The sequence below is a fragment of the Rhinopithecus bieti genome, unplaced genomic scaffold, assembly GCF_001698545.2.
Source record: "Rhinopithecus bieti isolate Rb0 unplaced genomic scaffold, ASM169854v2 scaffold_947, whole genome shotgun sequence".
Lineage (NCBI taxonomy): Eukaryota > Metazoa > Chordata > Mammalia > Primates > Cercopithecidae > Rhinopithecus > Rhinopithecus bieti.
Window position 1 is genome coordinate 3,556,782 of NW_016803664.1, and position 26,409 is coordinate 3,583,190.

Below are 26,409 nucleotides of genomic sequence, written 5' to 3' on the forward strand. Positions count from 1 at the left end.
GGCCGACCGCCATCTTGCGTCGGCCCAGGCGGGGGAGGAGGGATCCCGGCGCTACGCGGCAGCCGCCTCGGCTGCTGCAGGCCTGGGCCGCGCGGGCCGCCGCCTTCTGCTCATCCGCCACCTCCCCTCCCAGGCCTGTGCGCCTGTTTGTCCCCAGCCTGGTTTTGGCTTTTCTCTCTGGAGGCAACTCCCTTTGGTACATTTTGTGCCGATGTTTGGCCAAGACCCATGCTTCTCACAACACAGCCCACCCCGTGTCTCTTCAGTCGTAGGAAAGGAGACCAAAAGGGGGTTCGGGATTTGCAGGCACAGGGCCCCTCGTTTTGCCCAGATGACCGGTCGTTCCACGTTTGCACCCTCATTTTTGTCAAAGGGACCTCCCCTGCTCTGCCATAGAATTCCCGTTATTGTCTACAGAAGAAGGGCCCTGAGGAGAAACGTGGAGTTGGAGAGACAATTTTCTGAGCTTTGCAAGGTTCACTTACTGAGACGGAAAGAATGATCTCACTCTGAGGTTTTAGCCTGCTCCAGCGATGGAAGGAGTTCCTCCCAACTTATCTCAAGTTTTAACGCTTTTAAGGAGAAATCTGCTGGAGAGGAAAAACGTCAAGGTGAACCCGCTTCTGCAAGCACGGGAGACCTTTGGCCAAAGGTCTTTGTTTGCGAAGATTCGTTAGTTAAAAAAAGAAAAAAATCTGTCATCTTAAATATTTGGCTGTATTGTTTTCAGGTTTGGACAGAATTTGTCTTTTTTAGTGCCACGAAACGTAAAATGGAACGCTGGAAGGAGAGTTTTAAAGCACAAAAGCTGCCTCTTAGCATCTGTAAGGTGTCCTGCTTTGGGGGACTACTGTGCCAACTCCAGCTGTCTCCACGCAGAAACTTAACCAGGGAAGGCACTGGTTTGCTTATACCATTGTTAGGGCTGTGTGCCTCTGATGTTTTAACATCACTACAAATACCGTTGTAATTGTGTCTTGCTTTAGTTTCTTTCTTTGATAACCCCTGATTTGTATCTCTTAGCAAACCCTTTTAAAGTGGTCTGGGTTGCGGGAATCATTTTGCAGGCAAGGAAACAGCCTCAGGGAGAGGACTTTAATGAGGTCACTAACTAGGAAGAGCCAAGGCCAATTATATTAATAGAACCGCAGGTCTTCTGACTCCTTCTCCAGTGCTCAACGCTAGTATATACCATTTTTGTGGGAACGAAGTAGATGAGAATAGGCAAGGAGGCTCACCTAAAGATTTTAAGAAATACTACTAATTGCCCTTTCGTTGATATTTTTATGTTTTACTTTTGAAATGCGGGTGTTATGTTGCCCAGGCTGGTCTCAGACTCCTGGGCTCAAGCTGACCTCTCACTTTAGCCTCCGTAGCTGGGATTACAGGTGTGCATCGTCTAGCCTGGCTTTTATATTTTTATTTTCGAATTAATTTATTAACTTTGCAACTTGTTATTTTTTTCAAAAATATTGAAAAGTTAAATAGCCCATTTGAACACCATACCTACCACCTAGTTTTAACGCTACCTTTTTGCCATATTTGCATTTTCCACTTACCTCACGTTCTGTTTTCCGAACATTTCAAAGTGCGTTACGGATATGACAGTTCAGCCCTAAATGCTGTATGTGTGTCAGTATGTATTTCGTAAGAGATCAAGGCCATTTTTCTGTGTAACAGTACCACAGTCACACTTAAGAAAGTGAAGAATATTCCTTACAATCTAACGTGGTGTAGTAGATATTCACATTTCCCCCCATTTCTTCGAAATTCCTTTTCAATCATTTTTGTTTGTTTGTTTGTTTGTTTGAGATAGGTACTTGCTCTGTGTACCAGGATGGAGTGCTGTGGAGCAGTCTTGGCTCGCTGCATCCTTGACCTTCTTCCTGGGCTCAAGCCATCCTCCCACCTCAGCCTCCTCAGTGGCTGGGAACCCAGGAGCACACCACCACACCCAGCTAATTTTTGTATTTTTTGTAGAGATGGGGTTTTGCAGTGTTGCCTAGGCTGGTCTCAAACTCCTGGGTTCAAGTGATCCACCTGCCCCGGCTTCCCAAAGTGCTGGGATTACAGATGTGAGCCACAGCACTGGGTGACATTGATCTTTTGAAGAGACCAGGTCTGTAGTCTTATAGAATAACCCATATTCCATGTTTTAGTGATAGTTCCTCCTCATAGTGTTTAAATTTGTTCCCTCTATCCTGTTTTCTGTAAACTTGGAATTGGGTCTAAAGGCTTGAACATATTCAGGTTTAATATTTTTTTTTGACAGGAGTACTTTGTAAGTCATGCAGTATACTTCATTGCATACTGCATCCAAAGGCACATAAAGTAGGCTTGTCTTATTAATAATCCTAAATTTGACAGGCTATCTTTCCATTGTAAGCATTTCCTTCTGCAATTAGCAAGTAATTTGTGGTGTGATATTTTGGCATTAGGGTAAGAATTTACCTGCAGTAATCTGATAAACACAGTTGGGAGCAGTCCTTTAGGTATGGGTTTGGAAGTTAGGAAGAAGGAGGAGTGGAGACAATTCTGGAGGAAATGCTAACCTATCTACTTTAGGGAACTTGGAATGCTACTGTGTGTCGGCATCAGAGCCTAGGGAGACTAGGAGAGAGGAGGCAGAAAGTAGATGTCAGAAAGACTTTGCCTTCTTTGAAAGTTTGCCTAGGACCATTTTAGCAGTAGTAAGCTATGGTAAATAGAAAAGTTCTGAAGTAGTTTGATGTTGAAGGATTGCAAGTGCTTCAACTGGAACATCTGTCCAGTTAGGCTACTAATCCAGTCCTTTTTCATTCCAATGTTTTAGTAATCAGCATTGGCTCACTGAAATAGCAATTTTCACAAATGAAAAGTCAACTGTAGTTTTAGGTGACAGGAAATTGGAAATTTCTATTGACAACATATTTTGTTATTCCAAAAGCAAGTTTTGGAAGATGAGGAATGTTTTGGTATATTCACTAATTAAATATATGAATCCCGAATAGTTTTTTTCTTGCTTTAGAGAACAATTAAAACTGTTTGAATTTTCAGTCAGGTTTCTTTAAATAGTGATTTAAATAATGACTTGATTTACTTAGTGCCTTGTATCAAAAATTGTATGTTTAGAATTTTAATTCATTTCTCCAAGGCAATTTTAAGGATTCTCTTAACCCTCAGTATAGGAGGAAAAGTATACAATTATCACTATCATCTGGGTCAAAAGGGACTGTTACGTTTTTGCATTTTAAGTTGTTATGTATAATTTATAGGAGTAAAAATATAATGTAAAACAACTTATTGGAGCTTTTAATAAGAATTTAAATACAGCAAATCTCTTTGTATATACTTAGAAAAATAAAAAACAAAATATCTATTTCATGCATTTAATTACATAACACCCCTACAACAAATATACATCACATTTGAACGCTTTATATAAACATTCTTATTATTTAATAACACCCATTTTTTTCCTCTTTGAGTTTTTGTATCTATACAAAGAACATCCTCCTTTCTTCCCATTTTCAGATATGTGCAAAAATCATTCTGATTAAAGGATAAGACAACATTCCCTTCCTAGTTTCTGCAAGTTATTTTCCTAGTTGCATGAGGAATTTCTTCTTGGTAACTTACAGTTTTGTAACTGAAGCTTTTCCCATACAATGAAAGTATACTCTGAACTAATACCAGTCATAAGCCATCTTCAAGTCATTCTCTTCCAAGTATTGTTTCTGACCCACTTTTTGAATGTATCACTCCTGTAGTCTTTTTGTAATACAGATCACTTCAGGTTAATTTATGTAAGGATTTAAAATTCATTGATGGTTGAGATGAATTGAGCTGAGAATTCTGGGTAGGTATAGTTTTCCTTAGGACAATAAGAATCGTGAAGTATATTCAAAATCCAGATTTTGTGCAATTGACTTCTTTTGCTTTTCCATTTGTGAAAATTCATAGAAGTTCAATGCTGTTCTTCCTAAGAGTACCAACAAGGAGAGTTTGATGCTGTATGATATTCAGCCAAGTCTAAATTTGTAAAAAATTTGTCACAAGTTATATATCTGACAGAGTTTTGAAATTTTTCTGTCATTTCTTATATATCAATCTGGATTCTACTCTCATGCCTTTTCCAAATCTCTGTGTAGATCTACATTGTCCAAGCTTATCATATTTCATTGTCACCTGTTGCTCAGATTTTCATGTTTTCACCTTTGAAGGTATTTCTACCTGAAATGGGCAACATCATCTGAATGGAATTAATTATAGATGCTCCTTGAATTACAATAGGTTACATCCTTGATAAACCCATCATTAGTTGAAAGTATCATGAGTTGAAAATGCATTTAATGCACCTAACATACTGAACATCATACCTTGGTTTAGCCTACCTCAAATATGCACAGAACATTTACATTAGTCTACAGTTTGGCAACATCATCTAACTCAAAACTTATAATAATAAAGTGTTGAATATCTCATGTAATTTATTGAGTACTGTACTGAAAGGGAAAAACAGAATGGTTGTATGAGTACTTGAAGTAATGAATGCACTTTGACACCATGATAAAGTTGAAAAATTGTTTTAAGTTGAACCATCTCAAGTTGGAGACTGTCTGTACTTAGCAACTTTCATACATGACCCTGGAACTATTTGTCTTATGAATACTGATTGTAAATTTCAAATGCTTCCCTAATAGGTTCTTGCTTGTCATTCCTTCTGGGTTGTCTTTTTGCATGTACATCATCAAAATGCGATACTGGAAGAGTTTTTGAAACCTTTGATAGTTCATAATTTTGTTGAAGACAGTACATCTATCTTCTTTGCTCCACAATTGCAAGATATTTTCAATTTCAGATTTATAAATAACGAATTAGAATGATCAATCCAATGAATTTTTTAAAATGTCTACATTTTCTGTTTCCTTCCAGTCACCTTTGCATACACCTGCATTCAATACCTGTGCACTTAAGCGTTGTATCAAGGCTGGGTGTGGTGACTTATGCCAATAATCCCAGCACTTTGGGAGGCCAAGGCAGGATTACTTGAGCCTAGGAGTTTAAGACTAGCCAGGGCAACATAAGGAGATCTTGTCTCTACAAAAAATAAAAACTTAGCTGGGTGTAGTGGTGTATGCCTGTGGTCCCAGATACTTGGGAGGCTAAGGTGGGAGGATCACTTGAGCCTGGAAGGTCTGGGCTGCAGTGTGCTGCGATTGTGCCACTGCATTCCAGCCTGGGTGACAGAGTGAGACCCTGTCTCTTAAAAACAAAATTGTATTAAGTAAAATTTTAGCACACACTTGTAAGGGATCAAAGACTGTCACGTTTTCTTTGAGCAGAACAGCATGGTCCATATTCTTAATGTAAAAACAGTGTGTGATGAAGTTCTTCCTGCTGAATGAGAATGCCGTATTTCCTTTTTGTTTTTAGAAATACGTTGTTCTCTCATCGATTAAGTTTGAGATAATTTGTCTAGAATAACTCATCTGAGGACTCAGTCTGAGATTTCCCTTACAAACTCATTTTCACTACCATCATTAAGAGTCTAAAGTGTGCTATCCATCTTTGTGTTAATCTTCTGGTTCATCTAATAGTTGTGAAGTGCCTTCCTCTGTTAATTTTCTTCTCTTCCATTTTGGTCAGAAAATGAAGTCTGAGTTCTTAACTGTATTCAGTGAAAACTAAAAACAGATGAAGGGGATCAGAATATGCCACTTAATTAAGCATAAGGATTATTTTGAGTTGAAGGGAAGTGAGAATCAATAGATGCATGAAGAGTTCTGTGCCCTCCCCTTATTTGCCAGGTAGTAGCAGGGCATTAATTTCTATCTTTTTTCTTTCTTTCTTTCTTTCTTTTTTTTTTTTTGAGACAGTGTCTTGCTCTTGTTGTCCAGGCTGGAGTGCAATGGCATGATCTTGGCTCACTGCAACCTCCACCTCCCGGGTTCAAGTGATTCTCCTGCCTCAGCCTCCCGAGTAGCTGGAACTACAGGCGTGCACCACCATGCCTGGCTAATTTTGTATCTTTAGTAGAGGGGATTTTGCCATGTTGGCCAGGCTGGTCTCAAACTCCTGACCTCAGGTGATCTGCCCACCTCGGCCTCCCAAAGTGCTGGGATTACAGGCATGAGCCACCACACCCAGCCAGTTTCCTTCTTATAACGGGGAGGGAAGAGCAACTCTTTTCCCTTGAGATGGAGAGTCAAGGTAGAGATGAGTTTGTATAAACAAACTTTACTGAAATAACCATTATCTTCCATTAGTTCTCCCATCTTTTTCTAGCCACTTTCCCATGGTTTATTGTCCCTGAAATTCCAAGTTCCCTTTTTTGGGGGAGTTAAAATAGTATAAAAGCCCCTACGTCTAACTACTTGTTTGAGTTTCACTTCTTTTCTGTGAACTCCTGTGCATGTAAATACTAATAAAAATTGTATGCTTCTTCTCTTGTGAATCTATCTTTTCATAGTTTAATTCACAGGCCCTGAGGTACTGAACCAAAGATGATAGAGGAATTGTTTTCCCTCCCTGACATAGACTACAAAAATGTCTTCAGTTTTCCATACATCTTTGAAAGTTGATGCAATATTTTGCAAAATTATAAGAAAACTGGAAAATAAATGAGAAAAATGAAGGCTAATGCATTAGTGATGACTTATTTCACTATTATTCTTTTAGGCAGTCCCATTTTCTTACTTTTTTAGCGTAGTTGGGATTAATTGATGAACAATGGTGAAATAATACCTAGAATGATGGAGTTAGCAAAATATTTCAAGATGTAGGAAAAATAAAGTCACTAACGTCCCATAACGTATTTTAAACTGATAAAAGGATTCTGTTATAGACCCACGTAAGAATTATAAGATATAAAGAGTTTTAATTTATTTAAAAGTAGTAAGTAAATTTTCCCCTTTTTTTAAAGATCTCTAGGAAACAATGTGAATAATAAAATGTCAGTCTTTCTAAGTAGTAACTGCTGAAGAAAGAAAATAAGCTAAAATAGTTTCCTTTGGACTCTGATAGTACACTGAACTTCAATGGTTAATTTGGACAGTTAGAGTTCCACCCCTCTCCAATACACACATTAAACCTACCTGCCTCTTCTACTTCCATAATAGATTTTGTTAGCCTGTTGTACTTTAATACATCTCTAATGAATACAGGCAGTACCTAGAAAGTTATTCCTTGAGGTTTCTTTCTAAAGTTTTTTTGTTGTTACCAGCTTTTTTTTTTTTTTAACCTTTCTTCCAAGCTTTACCTTCAGAGTCCTTTCATAATAAAAAATTATTAATTGGAACCCTGGCATATCAGGTGTTGTATTTAGACTTTTTGGTTAAATGGATTACACCAAAAGTGTATTTCATTTCAGTCATTTTCTTTGCAAACATTCCTGTTTTTCTGGTTTTGTATAACAGGATGAAGACAAAGTGATTTTTGGGATGATGTATGCTTTGCTTCTTTGTGTTTGTAAATACAATGCCTTACATGTAATTAATGTTCAATAAATACTTTTTCTTAGTGTTTTTTTTTTTTTTTTTTAATCACCTGAATATTCCCCAACAGTTTAAAATTCCTGCTTTACTTTTTGGATTGTTATGTAACTTACACATTTTTGACCAGCCAGTATAGTAATTTAGCTTTCTTTTTTAAAAGGGGCTTTGACTTGTGTTTCTCTAGTACAGTAGTTCTCTAAATGTGGTCTTGGGCTTGAGACACTTTGAAGGATTCTACCAGTTCCTCCCTTTACCACATACTTTTCTTGTGAAGCTGTATTTTCTTCACTTCAATGGAAGAGTGTAGTGCAACTGGTTGAATGCAGAAGGTTGTAAGAGAATCCAGCTGTCTTTATTAAGACATATTAATGAGGTATGCAAAATGTAGCAAAATGTAAAACAATACCACTCTTCTCCAAATTTTTTGTTTTGAGAAATACACTTATTTTTTTGTAAAAATATATTAATATGTAATGCTTTCATTGTTATCATCTTTAAGTAAATGAATGCATATTGAAAAAAATTTCTCAGGTTTGGGGTTTGTGGACTCCCAGGCAAAGATTCCATCCGTAAAGGTTAGTTAACCACACACCTTTTTTTGGTCAGGTTTGGGATTTTTTTTTTTTTAACATTATTAACTGAATGCCGTTCAGTTGATATGCATTTTGACTAGGGCTAGTCACCAAAGCAAAGATGATTAGTCTATGAACTAATTTGCCCCTTGCTTCTAGGCTTCACTCCTGTGCTTTCCTTATTTTGTGGGTTACCTTTGGCAAGTCTAAGCTAAGCCTGGAGGGGCTTGGGAGAGGTCTGGGGGTTTTAGGTATAATCCTAATCTCTGTTGTATCTCTTGCTTTGTTTTTTTACTTGCTCTGCTTTTCCTACTCAAGGTTTAAGATTGTCTGACTCTCAGCTATACAGGATTGCTGACTGCTGCTAGAAAGGCCCTCATAACCAAAATGCAACACGGAAATAACTTTCTTACATTCCATGAGAAAAAAAAAATTGATCTGACAAGTTTATTGAATAGAAAAAGGTAAATAAGAAAACCGGCACTACTTTGGTGACACTACATTGTAGTGTCTGTTCATTTGAGAAGTTACACGCAAGAGATGTCTTTCTATTCTTTGATTTCTTTTTTTGTAGTGTTTAAGAGATTATAAAGTATGCTCACAGTTACCATATTCCATCATCAGAACAAATACTTCTTTGGAAAAGGTGGTGTTATCATCATCCATCCTTTACAGATGAAGAAATCAAGTCTTAGAAAAAGTTCATTTTATTGATTGGAATAATACTGGGTGCCAGATACCGTGTATTCATTTTATAAGATATGGTGCCTTGGTTTTCCCTCACTTCACCCTCAGCCTTTTTATCTCAGAATTACATGTTCTCTTCTATTTGGGCTAGACAGTGCAGGCTAGCCTTACAGGCTGGCAGTGACAACAACTGTTAAAAGTGCTGGCTCCTAAAGCGTTTGACCTAGTCTGCGCGTCACTGCACCTGGAAGCTTTTAGCGGTAGGATAACCTAACCCAGCTCTGCATAGGTTGATGGGAAGTTATTAAAGAATTTGGAATTGGTAAATGACAGAATGAAAGCATTATTTTAGTAAATTGTTAATTTGGGGGCTCTTTATTGAAGAGATGAAAGCAAAAATCTGGATGCGGAGAGACCAAGTACAGACAGTCCCCACCTTAAGATGGTTCAACTTAAGGTTTTTTGACTTTATGATGGTGTGACAGTGGTATACATTTAGTAGAAACTGTACTTCAAGTTTTGAATTTTGATCTTTTTCCGGGCCAGTGATATGTGGTATGATACCATATTGTGATACTAGGCAGCAACAGCAAGCTGCAGCTACCAGTCACCCACATGATCATGAGGGTAAACAACTGATAACATACAGTATACTATGTTGTCAGATGATTTTGCCCAACCGCAGGCTAATGTAAGGGTTCTGAGCACGTTTAAGGTAAGTTAGACTAAGCTGTGATGTTCGGTATTTTAGGTGTATTGAATGCATTTTCAACTTATGATATTTTCACCTTACGATGGGTTTAATCAGTACATTACCCCATCATAAGCTAAGGACCAACTGTATAAAGTGAATCTTATAAAGTAAATCTGTTTCACTTTAGGTGTGAGGTTCTATGGGCCTGGCTAAGTATTGAGTGGATGGAGAGGCAAGGGTGATGTGGGAAATATTTTGAAGGAAGTCTATTGGACTGGGGAATTGACTAGATATAATTAAAAGAGGGAGATATTGAAAAAAAACCTCCAGGGATTCAAGATCAGAAGGATGGCAGTGTCATTAGTAGAAAAAGGGAAATGCAAAAGTAAAACTAACTTTTATAATTTAAGGTAAGATTCATATAACATCATTTCACCATTTAAAAATGTACAATTCAGTGGCATTTAGTACATTGATAGTGTTGTACAACTATCAACACTATCTAATTCCATAATATTTTCAGCTCCTCAAAAGGAAACCTGTTACCCATTATTCTGGATATTAGATATAAATAGAATCAAGCAATGTGTGACTGACTTCTTTTATTTTCAAGGCCTCATATTGTAGCATGTATCAGTGCTTCATTTTAAAAAAATGCTAAATAATGCTACATTGTATTGATATACCACATTTTATTTATTAGTTGAACATTTGGGTTGTTTCTGCTTTTTTTGGCTTTTATGAATAATGCTGTAGAAATAATTTCTATTTTAAGATATTGCCACAGCCACCCCAACCTTCAGCCAACCAATACCCTGATTAGTCAGCAGCCATCAACATGGAGGCAGGGCCTTCAGCAAAAAGATTATGACTCACTGAAGGCTCAAATGAGCTTTATCTTTTTTTAGCAATAAAGTAGTTTTTATTAAGGTATATATGTTGTTTTTTAGAGACAATGCTATTGCACATTTAGACTATACTATAGTTGTAAACCTAACTTTTATATTCACTGAGAAACCAAACAATGCGTGTGACTTGCTTTATTGCAATATTCACTTTATTGTGGTGGTGGTGGTCTGGGACAGAGCCCTCAATGTCTCCAAGGTGTGCATGTACTGAATTTGAGGTGTGTTTAAATATGTAGATAGCAGTTTTCAGTAGTAAAAGAGGAAGGACTATGACTTAGATGAGATGTCAGGTTATCTTTCTCCGTCTGTGTTCTTATAAATAAATAAATCCCTGAGGTTGGGCATTTTATAAAGAAAAAAAGTTTATTTGGCTCATGGTTCTGCAAGCTGTACAAGTAGCGTGGTACCAGCATCTGCTTGGCTTCTGGTGAGGGCCTCAGGCTGCATCCACTCATGGAAAAACAAAGGGGAAGCTGTGTGGGTAGCAATTTATAAGGTGAGAGAGAAGAAGTGAGAGAAAGAGAGGAGGGAGGTTACTCAGGCTTTTTTTTTTTTTTTTTCAAACAACCATTTCTTGTGGGAACTAATAGACTGAGAACTCACTCATTACCGTGAGGACAGCACCAAGCCATTCATGAGGGATTTGTCTCTTCCATCCAAACAAGTCTCATTACCCTACCTGCAACATTGGAGATCAAATTTCAACATGAGGTTTGAGAGACAAACATTCAAACTATAGCAGAGGTGATTATTTTCTGATCATATAGGCTGCTGTTGAGAATTGATAGCTGAGTCTATGGGATTTATTAGATCTGCTCTGGGGAACAGTTTATGTAGGACTGAGGTCTAAACTTTGTGGAAAACCTGTTTTTACATTATTTAAGGAGAAAGTCATCTGGAGAATCTGTGAAGAGTTAAAAAGGAGTAGGTGAGTACACAGGACTGTTGGTGTATAGAAAATTACTGAGCATGATATTTCAAGAAATGGGGTTAAAATGCTGCGAGATAAACAAGGAAAATGCAAATGAAGAAAAGGTAATTTGATCTGGCTATTGGGAGGGTTTTTGGGATCTTCAGGTGGATACTTGCTTTTAGTAAAGTACTGTGGAGTAGATAATGCTATAGCTGCCCTGCTGTGCTCAGCTCAGTTTTGACTGACAAAGTGGGTAGCAGTAACTAGAGCAGGTGGTTTGCAACCTGGATCAGGTTTGCAGGAGGTTATAGTTGGGTGAAGAGGAAGTGATGAAGAGATTCCCTGTACCCTATGTGAAAAAGTTTTCGTTCATATCAAAGCTTTTAATAACCGTACTGATTTAGATTCATTTGTAGATTTAAGTAGTCTGTTAAAGCACAGCCTTTCTATGTATTAATAGTATATTAAAAGAACTTTGCATTTACAAAAATGTTAAAATTGTAAAAGGTTGAGTTATGATGCTATAATATTTGAGATGTTTGATCTGAATCTGTGTCTGTGAAGCAGGTGATTTCATTGAGAGTTTTGATTTAAGCCATCAAACATCTTTATTAAAATGAAATTAATTTAAGATTATTGGATGTTACTTTTTTTAAAGAATTTACTTGTTTTGAATAAACTCGAGACTTTTATTCTCAGTGTTGAGCTTCAACCTAACTGCTTCATTCGTTATATTGTACTTCCAAGGTCCTAGAAAATATTTGGATGTAGCAGGTTGATTACCAAATATTTTATTGCCAATTCAAAAATGAAGTTTCGTAATTCAACATATCTAATTAGAATAATTTTTTTTAGTGAAATAATAAAAAATCTTCCATATCTTTCAGTCTAGGCAGAAATTTACATACCTCTACTAGATGGAAATATTTACGGTGTTAGGGTTGGAAGGGTTCTGGAAGGGGTCTTGAAAGTGAACGTTTTCAATCACATAATGCTTAAATTTTTCATATTTTTCTTTGGTGAGCTTTCTCACCTAGAGTTCGTCTTAGTTTTTGATGTTTTAACTGCTAATTGTTTTGTTCTTATATTGAGATGAAGTTTACCTCCCTGTAATTTGGTATTCCAAATATTCCAATATTCCTGGTGGAGGCAAATAGTGTCATATCTGAAATATTCAGCCTTAGAAGTGCCTGGGTTTGAATCCTTGCTCCTTTACTAAGTTTTGTTACTGTGGGCGAGGTACTTAAACCCTGTATAATAACTAAATTTCCACAGCTGTAAACAGGGGATGATGATAGTGTCTACCTCGTAGGAGTTTTTGAGGATTAGATGAAATAATATATGCATTTAATGTTAGCTAATGTTAATAATTGTATACTAATTACAATTATTTTATAATTATATATTTATCATTATAGTGTATAATTTATAGTGATGGTAACATAGTATAATGTAAGGAATGAAGTAATGTTAAAGCTCAATACTAGCAATTCTCTAGTTTGCTCAAAACAAGTAAATATTACTGTTGTGATTGTTACTTGAGCCACACAAAGATCCAGTCACCTTCTTTCCTTCTTTCTCATGACAAACTTTAAAATTTCCGTAAATAGCTTTTACTTCTCCCACCCTATAGTCTCATGTTTTTTAGGACTTTAGTCCTTTCAACTTGACCTAGACAAAGCTCTAGTTCTGAATTCCTTGTAGTGGACATCTGTTATTTTTGCCACCCAGCATCTATTTACCCTTACTTGGTTTTCCTTTGGAAAACCATTCTTTCCTCCAATCTTTATTCTTGTGCTTTTTGATAAGACTCTCCCTCTGGCACCAGGGAGAGCATGTGATGTAAGCCCAAACCTATCACAATGCCTTAGCATTCCCTTAGTGATTGGCTTAGGGAAGGGCATGTAATTTTAGCCAAGCGAACCAACTCCAATAATAGCTGGGTCTCTTGTCATTGTCCTGGATTTCAGTATTGAAGAGTGTTAGACTGGAGCTGTTACAGTCATCCTCAATGGAGATTATGAGGATAGAATCAATACAGAGGAAGCCCAGGAATGGAGAAAGAAACCAGATTCACATGATATTGTTTGAATTATGTGTAGTTATTTCTACAAATGAGCCAATAAGTATCCTTTTGCATAAGCCAGTTTGAGTTGGGTTTTTGTTACTTATAGTTGAAAGAATCATGACCAATATGTAGTATTTCAAGTGGGGGTGTTGATTAGTATAGAATAGGGTAAAATGACCTTCTCTCTGATTTAATTCTCAAATTCTGTTATTTTGACACTGTGTCACAAATCTGATATCAGTCCTCACTTAAAATCCCTCAATGGTTTTTCATTGTTCTTAGGATAAGGACAGAATTTCTTAACACAGTCCATAGGTGCTTCATTGTTTAACTCTTAACTCTTGTCTATCTCTGTTGTCTTATCTCTTCCCATGTAACTCCTTGCTTTTTTTTTTTTTTTTTTTTGTCACAGTGGTTTCTTTGCAGCTTTTCATATTTGCTGGCCTTTCTTCTGCCATAGATCTTTTGCACATGCAGTTCCTTCTTCATGGAATCCTCCCTTCCTTTTCCTGTTTGCCTAGTTAACTCCAACCCTTTCTTCAAATAACAACTTAATCATCACTTTTTTTCTTTTCTTGGCAAAACCAATTTTGATTATACTGGCTATAATTCCAGATTCATAACCTTCATAGCACTTACCATTGTCATTTTACATCCCTTTGTATGAGTGTTTGTCCCTATCTGTAGACTACAGGTTTCATGAATGCAGTAACTATGTATTAATTTTTGTTCGTTGTTGTATTCCTAGCCGACACACAGTACATGTTTAATCAGTACAGCTGTCCCTTAGTATTCATGAGGGATTGGTTCCAGGACCCCAGTGGATAGCAGAATTTGAGGATGCTCAAGTCCCTTATATAACATGGTGTAGTACTTGGATATAACCTATACACACACTCTCATATACTTTAAATCTACATGGTGTAGTACTTGGATATAACCTATACACACACTCTCATATACTTTAAATCATCTCTAGATTACTTATGATACCTAATACAAAGTAAATACTATGTAAATAATTGTTATATATTTGCATTTTTTATTCTGTTGTTACTGTTTATTGGTTTTGTTTCTGAATATTTCAGTCCATGGTTGGTTGAATCTGTGGATGTGGAACCACGGATAGGGAGGGCCAATTGTATACTTTTGGAATAAATGACCTTCTGTCTTATAGATTGTCTGGTACATCTTCAGCAGTACATCTTCAATTTGTATTTTTGTTAATTTTTTTGGAGGGGGGCAAATACAAAACTGTTACTACCATTCGTTCTCTTATTGAGATCTTTTAAAACTTCATTCCATTTATTTATTTATTTAACATATTCCTTCATTTGTTTTTCGATCCAGGGACAGACTGGGTAAAGCCTCATTCTGCTTGTTTACATGTATTACACTCTCTACTCATGTATAAATTTAATCTGCACACAGGATAGGCTTTTTTCTAATTATTGCTGTAAATACTGCCCTTAGTTAAGTCATTCAAGGCATTGGAATACCCTTTTTACCCCTTAACCACAACTCTATCTTCAATCACTATTATCTGTTGCATCACACACACCAAACTACTGAGTGGGATTGGGAATAGGGCAGGAGAGGGAATAGATTCTTTCTTTGTACTCTGTATACTTCTGTATGTTTGAACTATTTTCAGTAAACAGGTTTTATTTTTTTAAAAACAGTGCTAGTGAAAATATTTTTACGTTAAGGATTAATGTATATGTTTCTTCCATGATAGGGTATTTCCTAACCCCTGGCTAGTGTGATTGCTTTTATTCAAACTCCTAACTTGGAAACTCTTAACTTTTTGGTTCATAGGCTGTTATGAGAATTTGATGCATGGTCTTACCTTTCCAGAAATTGAGTATTCACAAAATTTTGCTAACTTCTTTGTTTCTGTGGTGCCCCCAACACCTTATCAAGAACCTCTGCTGTACCACTTTTAGTTTTTGTAATTATAGCAACCATATCCTCTTTTATAAGATATTTATGTATTCATCATAATCCCCTAATAGGTAGCTTTTTGAGATAGGGTCCTTTTCATGTCCTGTGAAAAAAGTGTTGCGATTTGCACCTTGCATTAGAAAGAAAACAATTAAATATATTATTTTTCAAATTCTTAATCGTTAATATTATTAAGTATTTTATTGTCCTTTCAAAGTCTGATTGAGCTCACTAACTTGGAGAATTGTTTTGGCTTTAAGGACTCCATCTAGATTTATCATAATTTCAGAGAATTACAGTGCTAATTATTTGATAAGTTACCTTCAGAGAACGAAGTTTTTTGTGTAAGTTAGGAGATGGGCAGGGAAAGCTGGCCTCATTGCTTTGTTTTCTTTCTTGGAAAGAGCAGCCTCTTCCAGGACCTGGATTTTCCCTGTTCTAGTCCTGATCGCCTTGAAGGCCACTTCTTTCAAGACTGAATTCCAACTTTTCCCCTTCTCTTTGCCTGTTCATTGTTAAGATTCTCAAATATGTAATCTTTTAAAAATAACTTTTGATATTTTGGTTTGTTTTAAAATAAAACTATGGTGTATCCATATATTCCCTTTTAAAGATCTTTTCTTCCTTAGAGTGCTTATTATCAGGAGATAATATTCTTCATAAAAATTGGAATCTTTCAGAAATTGGGTGAGATTTATCTTCTGAAGTCTCTTAAGATTCTATAATCATCCAGTGTTTTGTCTGCAGTGTTTTAGCTGCTGATCAGGTGTTTTTAATAATGAAGTTTGTGTGGTCCGAATGTGCCCTTTTCAAGAGTAAGACTGGTTTTAACAGTAACAACTGGACTGATTCTGAAAAGATACTTAGTTTTCTAACACTAAAACATTTGTAAGAAATGCTTGAGGCACAAAAGGAAGTATTGATTTACATTTAATCTGCTTAAAGGTTGTAAATAAAAAATATAAAAGTTAATTTCTTTATAAAATCTCATAGCTAAATCCCTAAATTTTATAAAATCATTTTAATCATAGGTCTCTCCTTTGATTGTATTATCGCTTATGATTTACATTTTCTATCACACAGATTGTGCCAAAGTAGATACCATCATTCACTGCTTTTCTAATCCTGTTACAGTAATTTCCAATTTTCCATAATGGAATCAACAGGCGATGGATAGTAAGGGGATATACAACAGTAGTTTTAAAAATTGCTGTTTTACTCAAAAGATTTCATATGATTGTAAGGTGATGAACATTAAATAAAAATTAATTTTCAAATACTTTGAGATAGTTGGAAGTGCTTGAGGGATCACAAAATCAGGGTTTGAAATATTAGATTGTTATTCATAGTTAAGAATTCACTTTGTATCCTTTAAGTTCTATTCATTTGAGATTAGAATTCAAAAATGATAGTCCTCCATTTCAGTGTGCCATTGGTGACAGAAAGACTAAAGAATTGCTTATAAAATGAAATAAAATATAAACAAAAGCTGATTTAAGTAGAATGACTTAAATGCCTGATTTCTTGGAAAATTCCTGAGAGTAAAAAATGAAAGATCAAACTTTACTGAACCAATAAGCCAGTGTCATCTAAATGATTCCACCGAAAAACTCATTTTAAGTATATAAGTAAATTGTTAGTTTTTTTATAGATAGAACAATATCTTGAGCTAACTTTATGAGTTAGTTGAAGTTCATTTTTATCTGCAATACTTATTTTGCTTATAAATTTTTGCTATTTGAAATGGTTTTCTTTTTTGTACCTTTTTTTGTTAAGTTGATCATATCTTGTTTTTTTTTGGTGTTGCCAACTTCTTGGTTAGTAATATAATCCCCAATTAAAATATTTTACAATGGGGAGACAAAAGAAAGATTAACTTTATAATATGATTTTTTGGATTATTTCATTGATTATATATCTTGAATTTATGGGATTGGGGAGGCTGTAGAAGTTAACCATTCCGCCGGGCATGGTGGCTCACACCTGTAATGCCAGCACTTTGGGAGGCCAAGGCGAGCAGATCACTTGAGTTCAGGAGTTTGAGACCAGCCTGGCCAACATGGTGAAACCCCGAATGTACCAAAAATACAAAATTATTCGGGCGTGGTGGTGCGCGCCTACAGTTGTAGCTACTCGGGAGGCTGAGGCAGGAGAATCACTTGAACCTGGGAGGCTGAGGTTGCAGTGAGCTGAGATGGTGCCACTGCACTCCAGCCTGATCAACAGAGCAAGACTCCATCTCAGAAAAAAAAGCTAACCATTCACCATGTTCCTCATAATCTCTTTTGTGTTTTAATTACCAGCTATTTGTTTATTTATTTATTTTTTAGAAAATAAAATACTAAGATACATGTAGAATGAGTGCTTTTTCTTTTCTTTTCTTTCTTTTTTTTTGGAGTGAGAGTCTCACTCTGTCACCCAGGCTGGAGTGCAGTGGCCCAATCTCGGCCTACTGCTGCCTTGACCTCTTGTAGCTAGGACTGTGGGCATGTGCCACCACTCCCGGTAATTTTCGTGTATTTTTTGTGGAGATGGGGTTTTGTCTTGTTGCCCAGGCTGGTCTTGAACTCCTGAGCTCAAGCCATCCTCCCACCTAGGCCTCCCGAAGTGCTGGGATTATAGGCATGAGCCACTATGCCCAGCCTGAATGTTTTTTAATAGAAATCATATAAAGATACCTTATCTAAATGTTAGTTTTTATATGTTGGTACTTTTGAATGGGATACTTATTCTGTTAGATTAGCAGTATATAATTTAACAGTGTGTTTATATGAGGGTAAAATGTTTTTTGGTGTATATTTTAATTAGTTTAGAAATGCCTTTTTTATATATTTTAATTAGTTTAAGAAATGCTTAGCTGATAGCACATAAATTCCAGTATAATGGAATTGGGATCAGTTCTTTTTTTTTTTTTTTTTTTTGAGACTGAGTCTTGCTCTGTTGCCCAGACTGGAGTGCAGTGGCGCAATCTCAGCTCACTGCTGCAACCTCTGCCTCCTGGTTAAAGCCATTCTTCTGCTTCAGCCTCCCAAGTAGCTTGGATTACAGGCACGCTCCACCATGCCCGGCTAATGTTTTAATTTTTAGTAGAGACCGGGTTTCACCGTGTTGGCCAGGCTGTTCTTGAACTCCTGACCTCAAGTGATCCGCCTGCCTCGGCCTCCCAAAGTGCTGGAATTACAGGCGTGAGCCACCGTGCCCAGCCTAGAGTTCTTTAAAATGGGATTTATCCCAGAGTTAAAAATAGTTAAACCTTATAGAGTGGTTTCTATGTGCCAGGCACTGAGATGTGTTTTATATGTATTATCTCATTTAATCTTCACTATAATCCAATGACGTAAGTCTATTTTTATTTTATATGTATATGTAAATGGTAAATGTATATATAAAAAGCAGTAAACAAGGCACTAGGTTAACTAACTTGTCCAACATCATATGGGTAATAAGTGATTGAGTCAGAATTTGAATTTGGCATTCATTCTTCACCATGTTTTACTCTTCATGGTTACTGAATGTTTAAAGTATACAATAGATTTTGAGCTGAATTAAGCCAGAATCTTTTCAGTTGAACTATAATATAGCCTGAGAGCTAGAATTGAAGATGACTTGGCAGAAAGTTGTGGCCTTGCTGGTACTATGACTTGATTCTCCTGATTTGTAGTGTGGTATTCTTTTTGTAAATATTCATACACTGCAGTTGTAGTTTGTGAAATTGCTTAATTTTTTTCTTATCAGAGAGTAAAGAGGACTATGTCTAGTATATAGCACACCTGTGTCCGTAGTATGTGCTCTGTACTAGATCACATACAGTATTAATATTATTTAATACAGCAACATTACATCAGGTGGTATCTATCAATGGATGAAAGTGAAAATTTCAGATAGTGAAAATACTTAGACCCACATTTCCATTGATTTCTAATTTTTTTATAGAAAAAGATACAGTTTAATTTTAGATAAAACTGAAACCAAAATTTATAAAATAGGAATTATAATTATTTATGTGGACAGTATCCATAAATGAATGGATTTTATTTTAAGTCAGTTACTTGGAATTCATTTTCCCCCCATACAAACAGTATATTAAATATGAGCATGTAATCTGTACCTGAGTTAGTAGTTGAAGTTGAGAGTCCTCTTTTTTTTTTTTCCCCTGGGTATTTTATTTTATTTTATTTTATTTTTTTGAGAGTCATAGTCTTGCTCTCTCTATCAGGCTGGAGTACAGTGGTGCAGTCTCAGCTCACTGCAATCTCTGCCTCCTGAGTTCAAGTGATTCTCCTGCCTCAGCTTCCCAAGTAGCTGGGACTACAGGTGTGTGCCACCATGCCCAGCTAATTTTTGTATTTTTTCATAGAGACGGGGTGTGACTCTGTGTTGGCCAGGTTGGTCTCGAACTCCTGCTTCAGGTGATGCGCCCACCTCGGCCTCCCAAAGTGTTGGGATTACAGGCGTGAGCTGCCACGCCTAACCTTTTCTGGCTATCTTAAAGAGCCAACTCTGAGCTGATGCCTTTGACGTTCCCGTTGCATATCTTTGTTGGATATACCACTTCTCTGGCAGCAGATTTAATGTTTCATAGAATTCGGTGCTTTACCAACAAAATTCTGAAGCCAGTAGATACTTATGTGGTCACTTAAAAACATTATATATGAGTCCATAGGATATGTAATTGTGAATCTTAAAAATATTCTGTTCCTGGTATTGGTAAGTCCTTAATGTGAAGCAGGAATTATCATGTATTTATCTGAAATAAGCATTATACTGTTGAAAGTGGGACAAGCTACAGCTATTCAAAAATTGAGTTAAAGAGATTTTTAATAGTACAACTTTAGAGCTAGGGGATATTAAGTTAAACACAAGAATCACTAGAGTCTCTTGTGATAGTAACTCTGAATAACTGAATTAATAACAATAGCTTCTGGAATTAAAGTAATAATTTTTTCCTTTGTGCTATTTCAGTTTACGTAATGTGGAAACTGAAAAGTAGGAAAGCTTGCTTTTGTCAGCCTAAGGATAAAGAGGAAAGTGAAGGTTGAATTAGTTGTGTATTCCAGTGTTTTAGATTTCCATTAATTTTTGACATTTTTTGCTTTATAACTCAGTTTTATAAAAGCTTATTTATTTTGTAAAATTTATGCTATTGCGTGTGCATGGAAATTCAAAAAACAGATTCTCAGTTTGAATAAAGCAATTCAAATATTTTTTTTCCCAAAAAAATGTGTATTCTAACAGCATTTTTAAAGCCAAATAAATTATTGACATACTAGATTGTAAACTTCTGAAGTCTAGGAATGTGACTTACTCATTTTTGTTTTCCACTGACCTTAGCACATTACCTTGCATTCAGAAGGCCATGAGTAGTTATTTTTTGAATGAATTAATCTATGATGAAATATTTCCAGTGAATTTTCTGTTCCCTTTCAGTTGATAAAAAGCCAGAAAGATATAAACTAAAATTTGTTTAAAATTGTGTTTTCTTACAGAAATAATTACATGTATTTCTGAAATACAAAGAAAAGATAACAGTTAAAGATTAATGTCACTCAGCATTTGAAAAGTTCGATTTCCAATAACAATACATTGTAAGGTGATTACTCATTTTTACTAAATAATACTTTAAAAAATTATTTGTAATTTATGAATCATCACATTTCTTCAAGTATTAAGTGCCGAGTATAATAATCATTTATTTATTACATTTGGGTTTATTCGGGAATGAACCAGTTATGTAAAATGAACTATATGTGTTTATCAAATATATCAAACATAATTGATCTCTGTATAGGAGAAAAGATTAAATATGTATACGTCTTAATTTAATGAAGTCCACCCTAATAGTTGGTATCTTTATTTTATAGGAAGGAAAACAGAAATAACTTGCTGCCTTGTCTGGAGTCACATGGTGAGTTTAGAGATTAAAGTTACGTCCAATAATTTGTGAATCCCAAGTTTCATGTTTCAATATTTGGTGTTACTTAAAGTGACTCATAAAATTGACTGATATCATGTGTCAGTACTTAGGTGACAATTTACAGAAAGTCATCTCTGCAGCTTGATGGGCGACAACCTTTTTCAACCAAAAAGTAAGTGTTGCTGCCATGACTAATACTAGTATATGTGACTTTCGTATCACTTTACTTCAGGAGAAAGGATGAAAGTTGGGAGACATTTAAAAATGTTTAAAATTGTTAAAGTAACAAATGTTCACATAAAAACAAGTAATATAAATAAAAAAGTGAGTAAAATAGAGGTGTTTTCCCCCATTATCAGAAGAAACTACTTTTACCAATTTGGTACATATAATCTTACATGTTTCTTCTGTACATAGAGAAAAAGTAAATTATTTCTAAAAAAATTATAAAGCTATTATGCCTTAAAATATTTTTTTCTCAAAAATATGTCCTGGGTATATTAACAATGGCAGTGCCCTGTTAAAAAGAACAAGGAAGACCTTTGTATATTATATGAGTTTGCTAGGGCTGCTGTAACAAAGTACCACAGACTGGGTGACTTACACAATGGAAATTTTTCTGATAATTCTTGAGTCTAGAAGTCCAAGATTAAGGTGTTGATAGGATTGATTTCTTCTGAGGGCCATATGGGAGGGGTTTGAGGCCTCTCTTCTTGACTTGTAGATGGCCGTCTTCTCCTTTTTTTTTTGAGACGGATTCTCACTCTGTCACTAAGGCTGGAGTACACTGGCGCAATCTTGGCTTATTGCAATCTCCTCCTCCTGGGCTCAAGTGATTCTCCTGCCTCAGCCTCCTGAATAGCTGGGACTACAGGTGCTCGCCACCAATCCTGGCTAAGTTTTTTTGTAATTTTAGTTGAGACTGGGTTTCACCGTGTTGGCCATGCTGGTATTGAACTCCTGACCTCAGGTGATCCACCTGCCTCGGCCTCCCAAAGTGTTGTGATTATAGGTGTGAGCCACTGTGTGTGTCCTCCATCTTCTTCTTATACCTTCATGTGATCTCCTTTCCTGCTTGTGTCTGTGTCCTAATCTCCTCTTCTATTAAGGACACCAGTCATACTAGATTAGGGCCCACCCTACTAACCTTATTTTAATTTAATTAATTCTGAGGACCCAGTCTCCAAATATAGTCACATTCTATGGTGTGAGGGTTAGCACTTAAACATATGAATTTTGAGAAAACACAGTTCAGCCTATACATGTAACAACTGGATGTAAATGATACTTTTGTTATTACTATACAACAAGTCTCCGTAATTATTTAAAATTATGCATTTTCTGACTTTACCTAGTCCATATATTATTATATGCTGTATGCCTACTGCCCCTCTAATGTGTAGGGGGGAATGTATTCCTATATGACCTTGGACATATAAAATTAACACACATGAAAAAATAGCAGTTTGAGATCATATATGTTAAATCTTGAACTGCATGATATTGATTATCAATGTAGTTCAGATTTTGAAGGAAAGTAAAATCTGATGGTTTATAAGGGGAGTTATAATTGAACCAAGAGTTAGGAGGGCCAGGGAATTAATATTTTGTTGAATATTCACTTGATGTTAGGTGCTTTATGTGGCATTTTCTTGAATCTGTGTGATACTTCTATTAGGTAGATATCATACTTCTATTATAGATGACGAAAATAGGTTCAAGTAACTTCTCTAGAGTCATATGATTATAAACAGTGGAATACAGATTTGAATTACTCAATTTGATATCAAGTCTCTGCTGTCTTTGCTGTAGACTGGAGTGATATAGACTAGAGTTGAGAAGGAAGGATATTCTAGGTAGAAGAAGTGGTGTAAATAATAGCTCTGAAACACACAATAAGGCTGGTGTTTCAAGTATTTAAAAAACACAAATACTAACTTATGACTTGCCAATGAAAATTAATATTTTTAATTATTAGATTTGAAGAACTCTGTATAATTAGTAAAATAGTACAGTTTAGAGAAAAAAAGGTTCATGATATTGATGGCATTTAGGAAAATGGGAAGGCCTTTTTTTTGGTAGGTGGACTACACTGTAACATTTGACTAGAAAATGATTTGTGACTTTCTTCCTGTGAGAAATATCTACTTTGCCCTTAATTGAATAAGTCTAATTCGTTTTCCATATTCTATTCTAGCATCTCTTCCCTGCTGTGTTCTATTCCTGGCATTATTATTATTATTATTATTATTTATTTATTTATTTATTTATTTATTTTTTAAGACATACTCTCACTCTGTCACCCTGGCTGGAATGCAGTGGCATGATCTCAGCTCACTGTAACCTCCACCTCCTAGGTTCAAGCGATTCTCCTGACTCAGCCTCCCAAGTAGCTGGGATTACAGACTCAGGCCACCACGCCTGGCTAATTTTTCTGTTTTTAGTAGAGATGGAGGTTTCACCATGTTGGCCAGGCTGGTCTCGAACTCCTGACCTCAAGCAATCTGCCTTGGCTTCCCAAAGTGCTGGGATTACAGGTGGGAGCCACCTCTCCCATCCTGCCTGGCATTCTTGAATCTGCTTTAGTTTATCCCGTTTATCTCCCACCTGTTGCCCCTTATTCTTAGTTTATCTGCCTTTTGTGAATACGTTTTAAAAGACAGGGGTATAATCCTTTTTGTAGAGATAATCCTATTCTATGTATATGACTGAAACTCACTTTCACTGAATTTGACTGTTCCAGATTTTCTGTCTACTGTAAATAACTACTGTCATCAATGGTCTGTTTATCTAAATTTTACTATTTAATATTTTAGAGAGTAAGCTCTGCATTTCTCACTGTTGTTACCACATACTGACTACAAATACCAATTCAGAAATTGCTATTAGGATTATTAAAGTACATCTTAAATTTAATGCTATGTATTACAGAAATGTTTTATTTTATTTTCAAAATGAGGTTTACTTCTCTTCTTTTGAAAATTAGGTAATTCAAAAATGGCAGAACTGTTTATGGAATGTGAAGAAGAGGAGCTGGAACCATGGCAGAAGAAAGTAAAAGAAGTTGAGGATGACGACGATGATGAGCCAATCTTTGTTGGGGAGATATCAAGTTCAAAACCAGCAATTTCAAGTAAGCATTTACTTTTAGTGAAACCAAGCTTTATAAGGTATTATTTCTAATAGAAAAACTTGTGAACTGTTTAATAGGTACTTGGTGTTCATGTTCCACTGTAAAGAGTTAGGTATGAGAGATTGGGTGGGAGGCCAGTAAGAACTTGAGAATCAGGATGGCGATGTGTTTGGGGACTTGAGGAAGGAGGTAAGAGGTTAAATATCAAATGTCAGAAAAGAGAAATGGACTGAGATTAGCTGGTGACCCTGGAGGTCTTCTGAGATTAGAAATCATAATTTTTAATGGAGTTAATTAATTAATTAATTAATTAAAGACAGGGTCTCTATCGCTAGACTAGAGTGCAGTGGCGCAATCATGGCTCACTGTAGCCTCAACCTCCTTGGCTCAAGCAATCCTCCCACTTCAGCTTCCCAAGTAGCTGGGACTACAGGCATGTGTTACCATGCCTGGCTAATTTTTGTATTTTTTGTAGAGACAGGGTCTCATCATGCTGCCCAGGCTGCTCTCGAACTCCTGAGCTCAAGTGATCCACCTGCCTCATCCTCCCAGAGTGCTAAGATTATAGGTGTGAGTCACCGAACCTGGCCTTAAGTAACATATTTATCTGTTTATTCTTTTTCTTTTTTTTCAAACCCAGGAGAAGAGAAAATAAAACATTTGGAATGCTTTGCTTAAAGTTTCAGAATATACTAAGTGAGTTTTTGTTAGTCTCAAATGGGACTTCTCACATCCAGTCCTCACTGCAGTGTCATCTATACATGGCCACAAAATGTATAGGTGATGAATGATTGCACAGTCTCTGGCCTGTGTACCAATAGAAGCTGCAGCTTCTGACTATACCCATCTTCCAGTAACTCCTTTTTATATTCATGAAAGAGAACGGCGCTGTCTATAGCCACTCTACTTGGATGATGTAGCATTTAGTACATTTAAATCCTTAAGGCTTTTGGGCAGAACAACTTGGTACCTTTGTGGCTTATTAGCTTTGAATTAGAGAATTGGTCTTGACATTGTTATAATATTAATGTGCAGATACTGTGACATTTGTTAAAATGTCCACTCAAAAATGTATGACAGTGTAGAGAAATAACATGCAAATTTCAGGGAGAAAGAGAAAATAGATCCTTTTGCATTTCATTTACTTGTTTGTTTGAAGCCAGGAGAATTTACCAAAGAATGTTATGTACCCAGTTTACTAGTGTGTGTGTGTTTACTTACCATGGTAGTGCTTCAAAGTGTGATTAAGAGACTAAAATTTTCTGAAAGCCTAGTTCTTGCTTCGCTTACCTCTAAACTCGGATTGGCACCTTTATTCAGTTTTATTAGAGAGAGAGTAATTACACCAATTGGATTTTCAGTACCATTTCCTGTGACACGTTGGTCATCTCTCATGGAGTGCTAAGCGGAGTGCCACTTGGACTATAAAATGAATTAGGCATGATGGCATTGTTGGTAATATGTGGAACATAATATTCTCTTGATTATTGTTTTATATTGAAATATTATATTGCAAAATTATTCAAACTCTTACTGAAAACATGACAGTTAAGATTCAAGTTGAATTTATACTGATTGTAGATGACTCTTCATGGTATTCAAGTAGAACATTGTACATTAGTTTTAAAATAATTCCATCAAGAAGGGGATTGACCCCAATAGAATTTCTTTTCTACAATGTTAAGGTGAATAATTTCAATGGTTTTATTGTTATTTTATATGTAAGCCATAAAATTAACATATGGAACATGAGTTAAATGTTTGTATAAAACTGCAAGAAAGGAGGTCAAAAACTTGTGATCCATAGACTACACCCACTAAAAAGTACGACAGCAATAGTTCTTTCATGGTTTGAGTAAATATTTAATCCTGAATTTCTGAGTGAAAACAGTTTCAAGTTCTTTGAGTAGAACTTTCTGTAATAAGATATCTGTAGTGTTTAATTACAGAGCACTGCATTGACCTTATCAGAAGACAACCATATTTCTGTGTGAACCATTATTTTATAGAATTACTTAATGGGATCTGGTTCCTTTCTACTGTGAGGAAGATAAAAGAAATTTTTATGAGATTTGGTGGTTTTTTTTTTTTTTTTTTTTTA

The 26,409-nt window shown here is 35.9% G+C and overlaps 1 protein-coding gene across 12 annotated transcripts in view; it reads left to right on the forward strand.

Annotated features, from left to right (window-relative positions):
* ZNF280D (zinc finger protein 280D) overlaps window positions 1-26,409 on the forward strand; it is a 102,240-nt gene that overhangs the window by 1,120 nt on the left and 74,711 nt on the right. For 4 of the 12 annotated variants that reach the window (XM_017847057.1, XM_017847062.1, XM_017847065.1 and 1 more), the window contains exons 2-3: window positions 21,123-21,166; window positions 24,162-24,308. In XM_017847057.1, the coding sequence (XP_017702546.1) occupies window positions 21,123-21,166; window positions 24,162-24,308 (191 nt within the window). Of the gene's footprint in view, window positions 1-22; window positions 612-20,747; window positions 20,852-21,122; window positions 21,167-21,278; window positions 21,348-24,161; window positions 24,309-26,409 lie in introns of those variants that run through there. The other 8 variants (XM_017896617.1, XM_017847069.1, XM_017896629.1 and 5 more) reach the window with 6 other exon arrangements.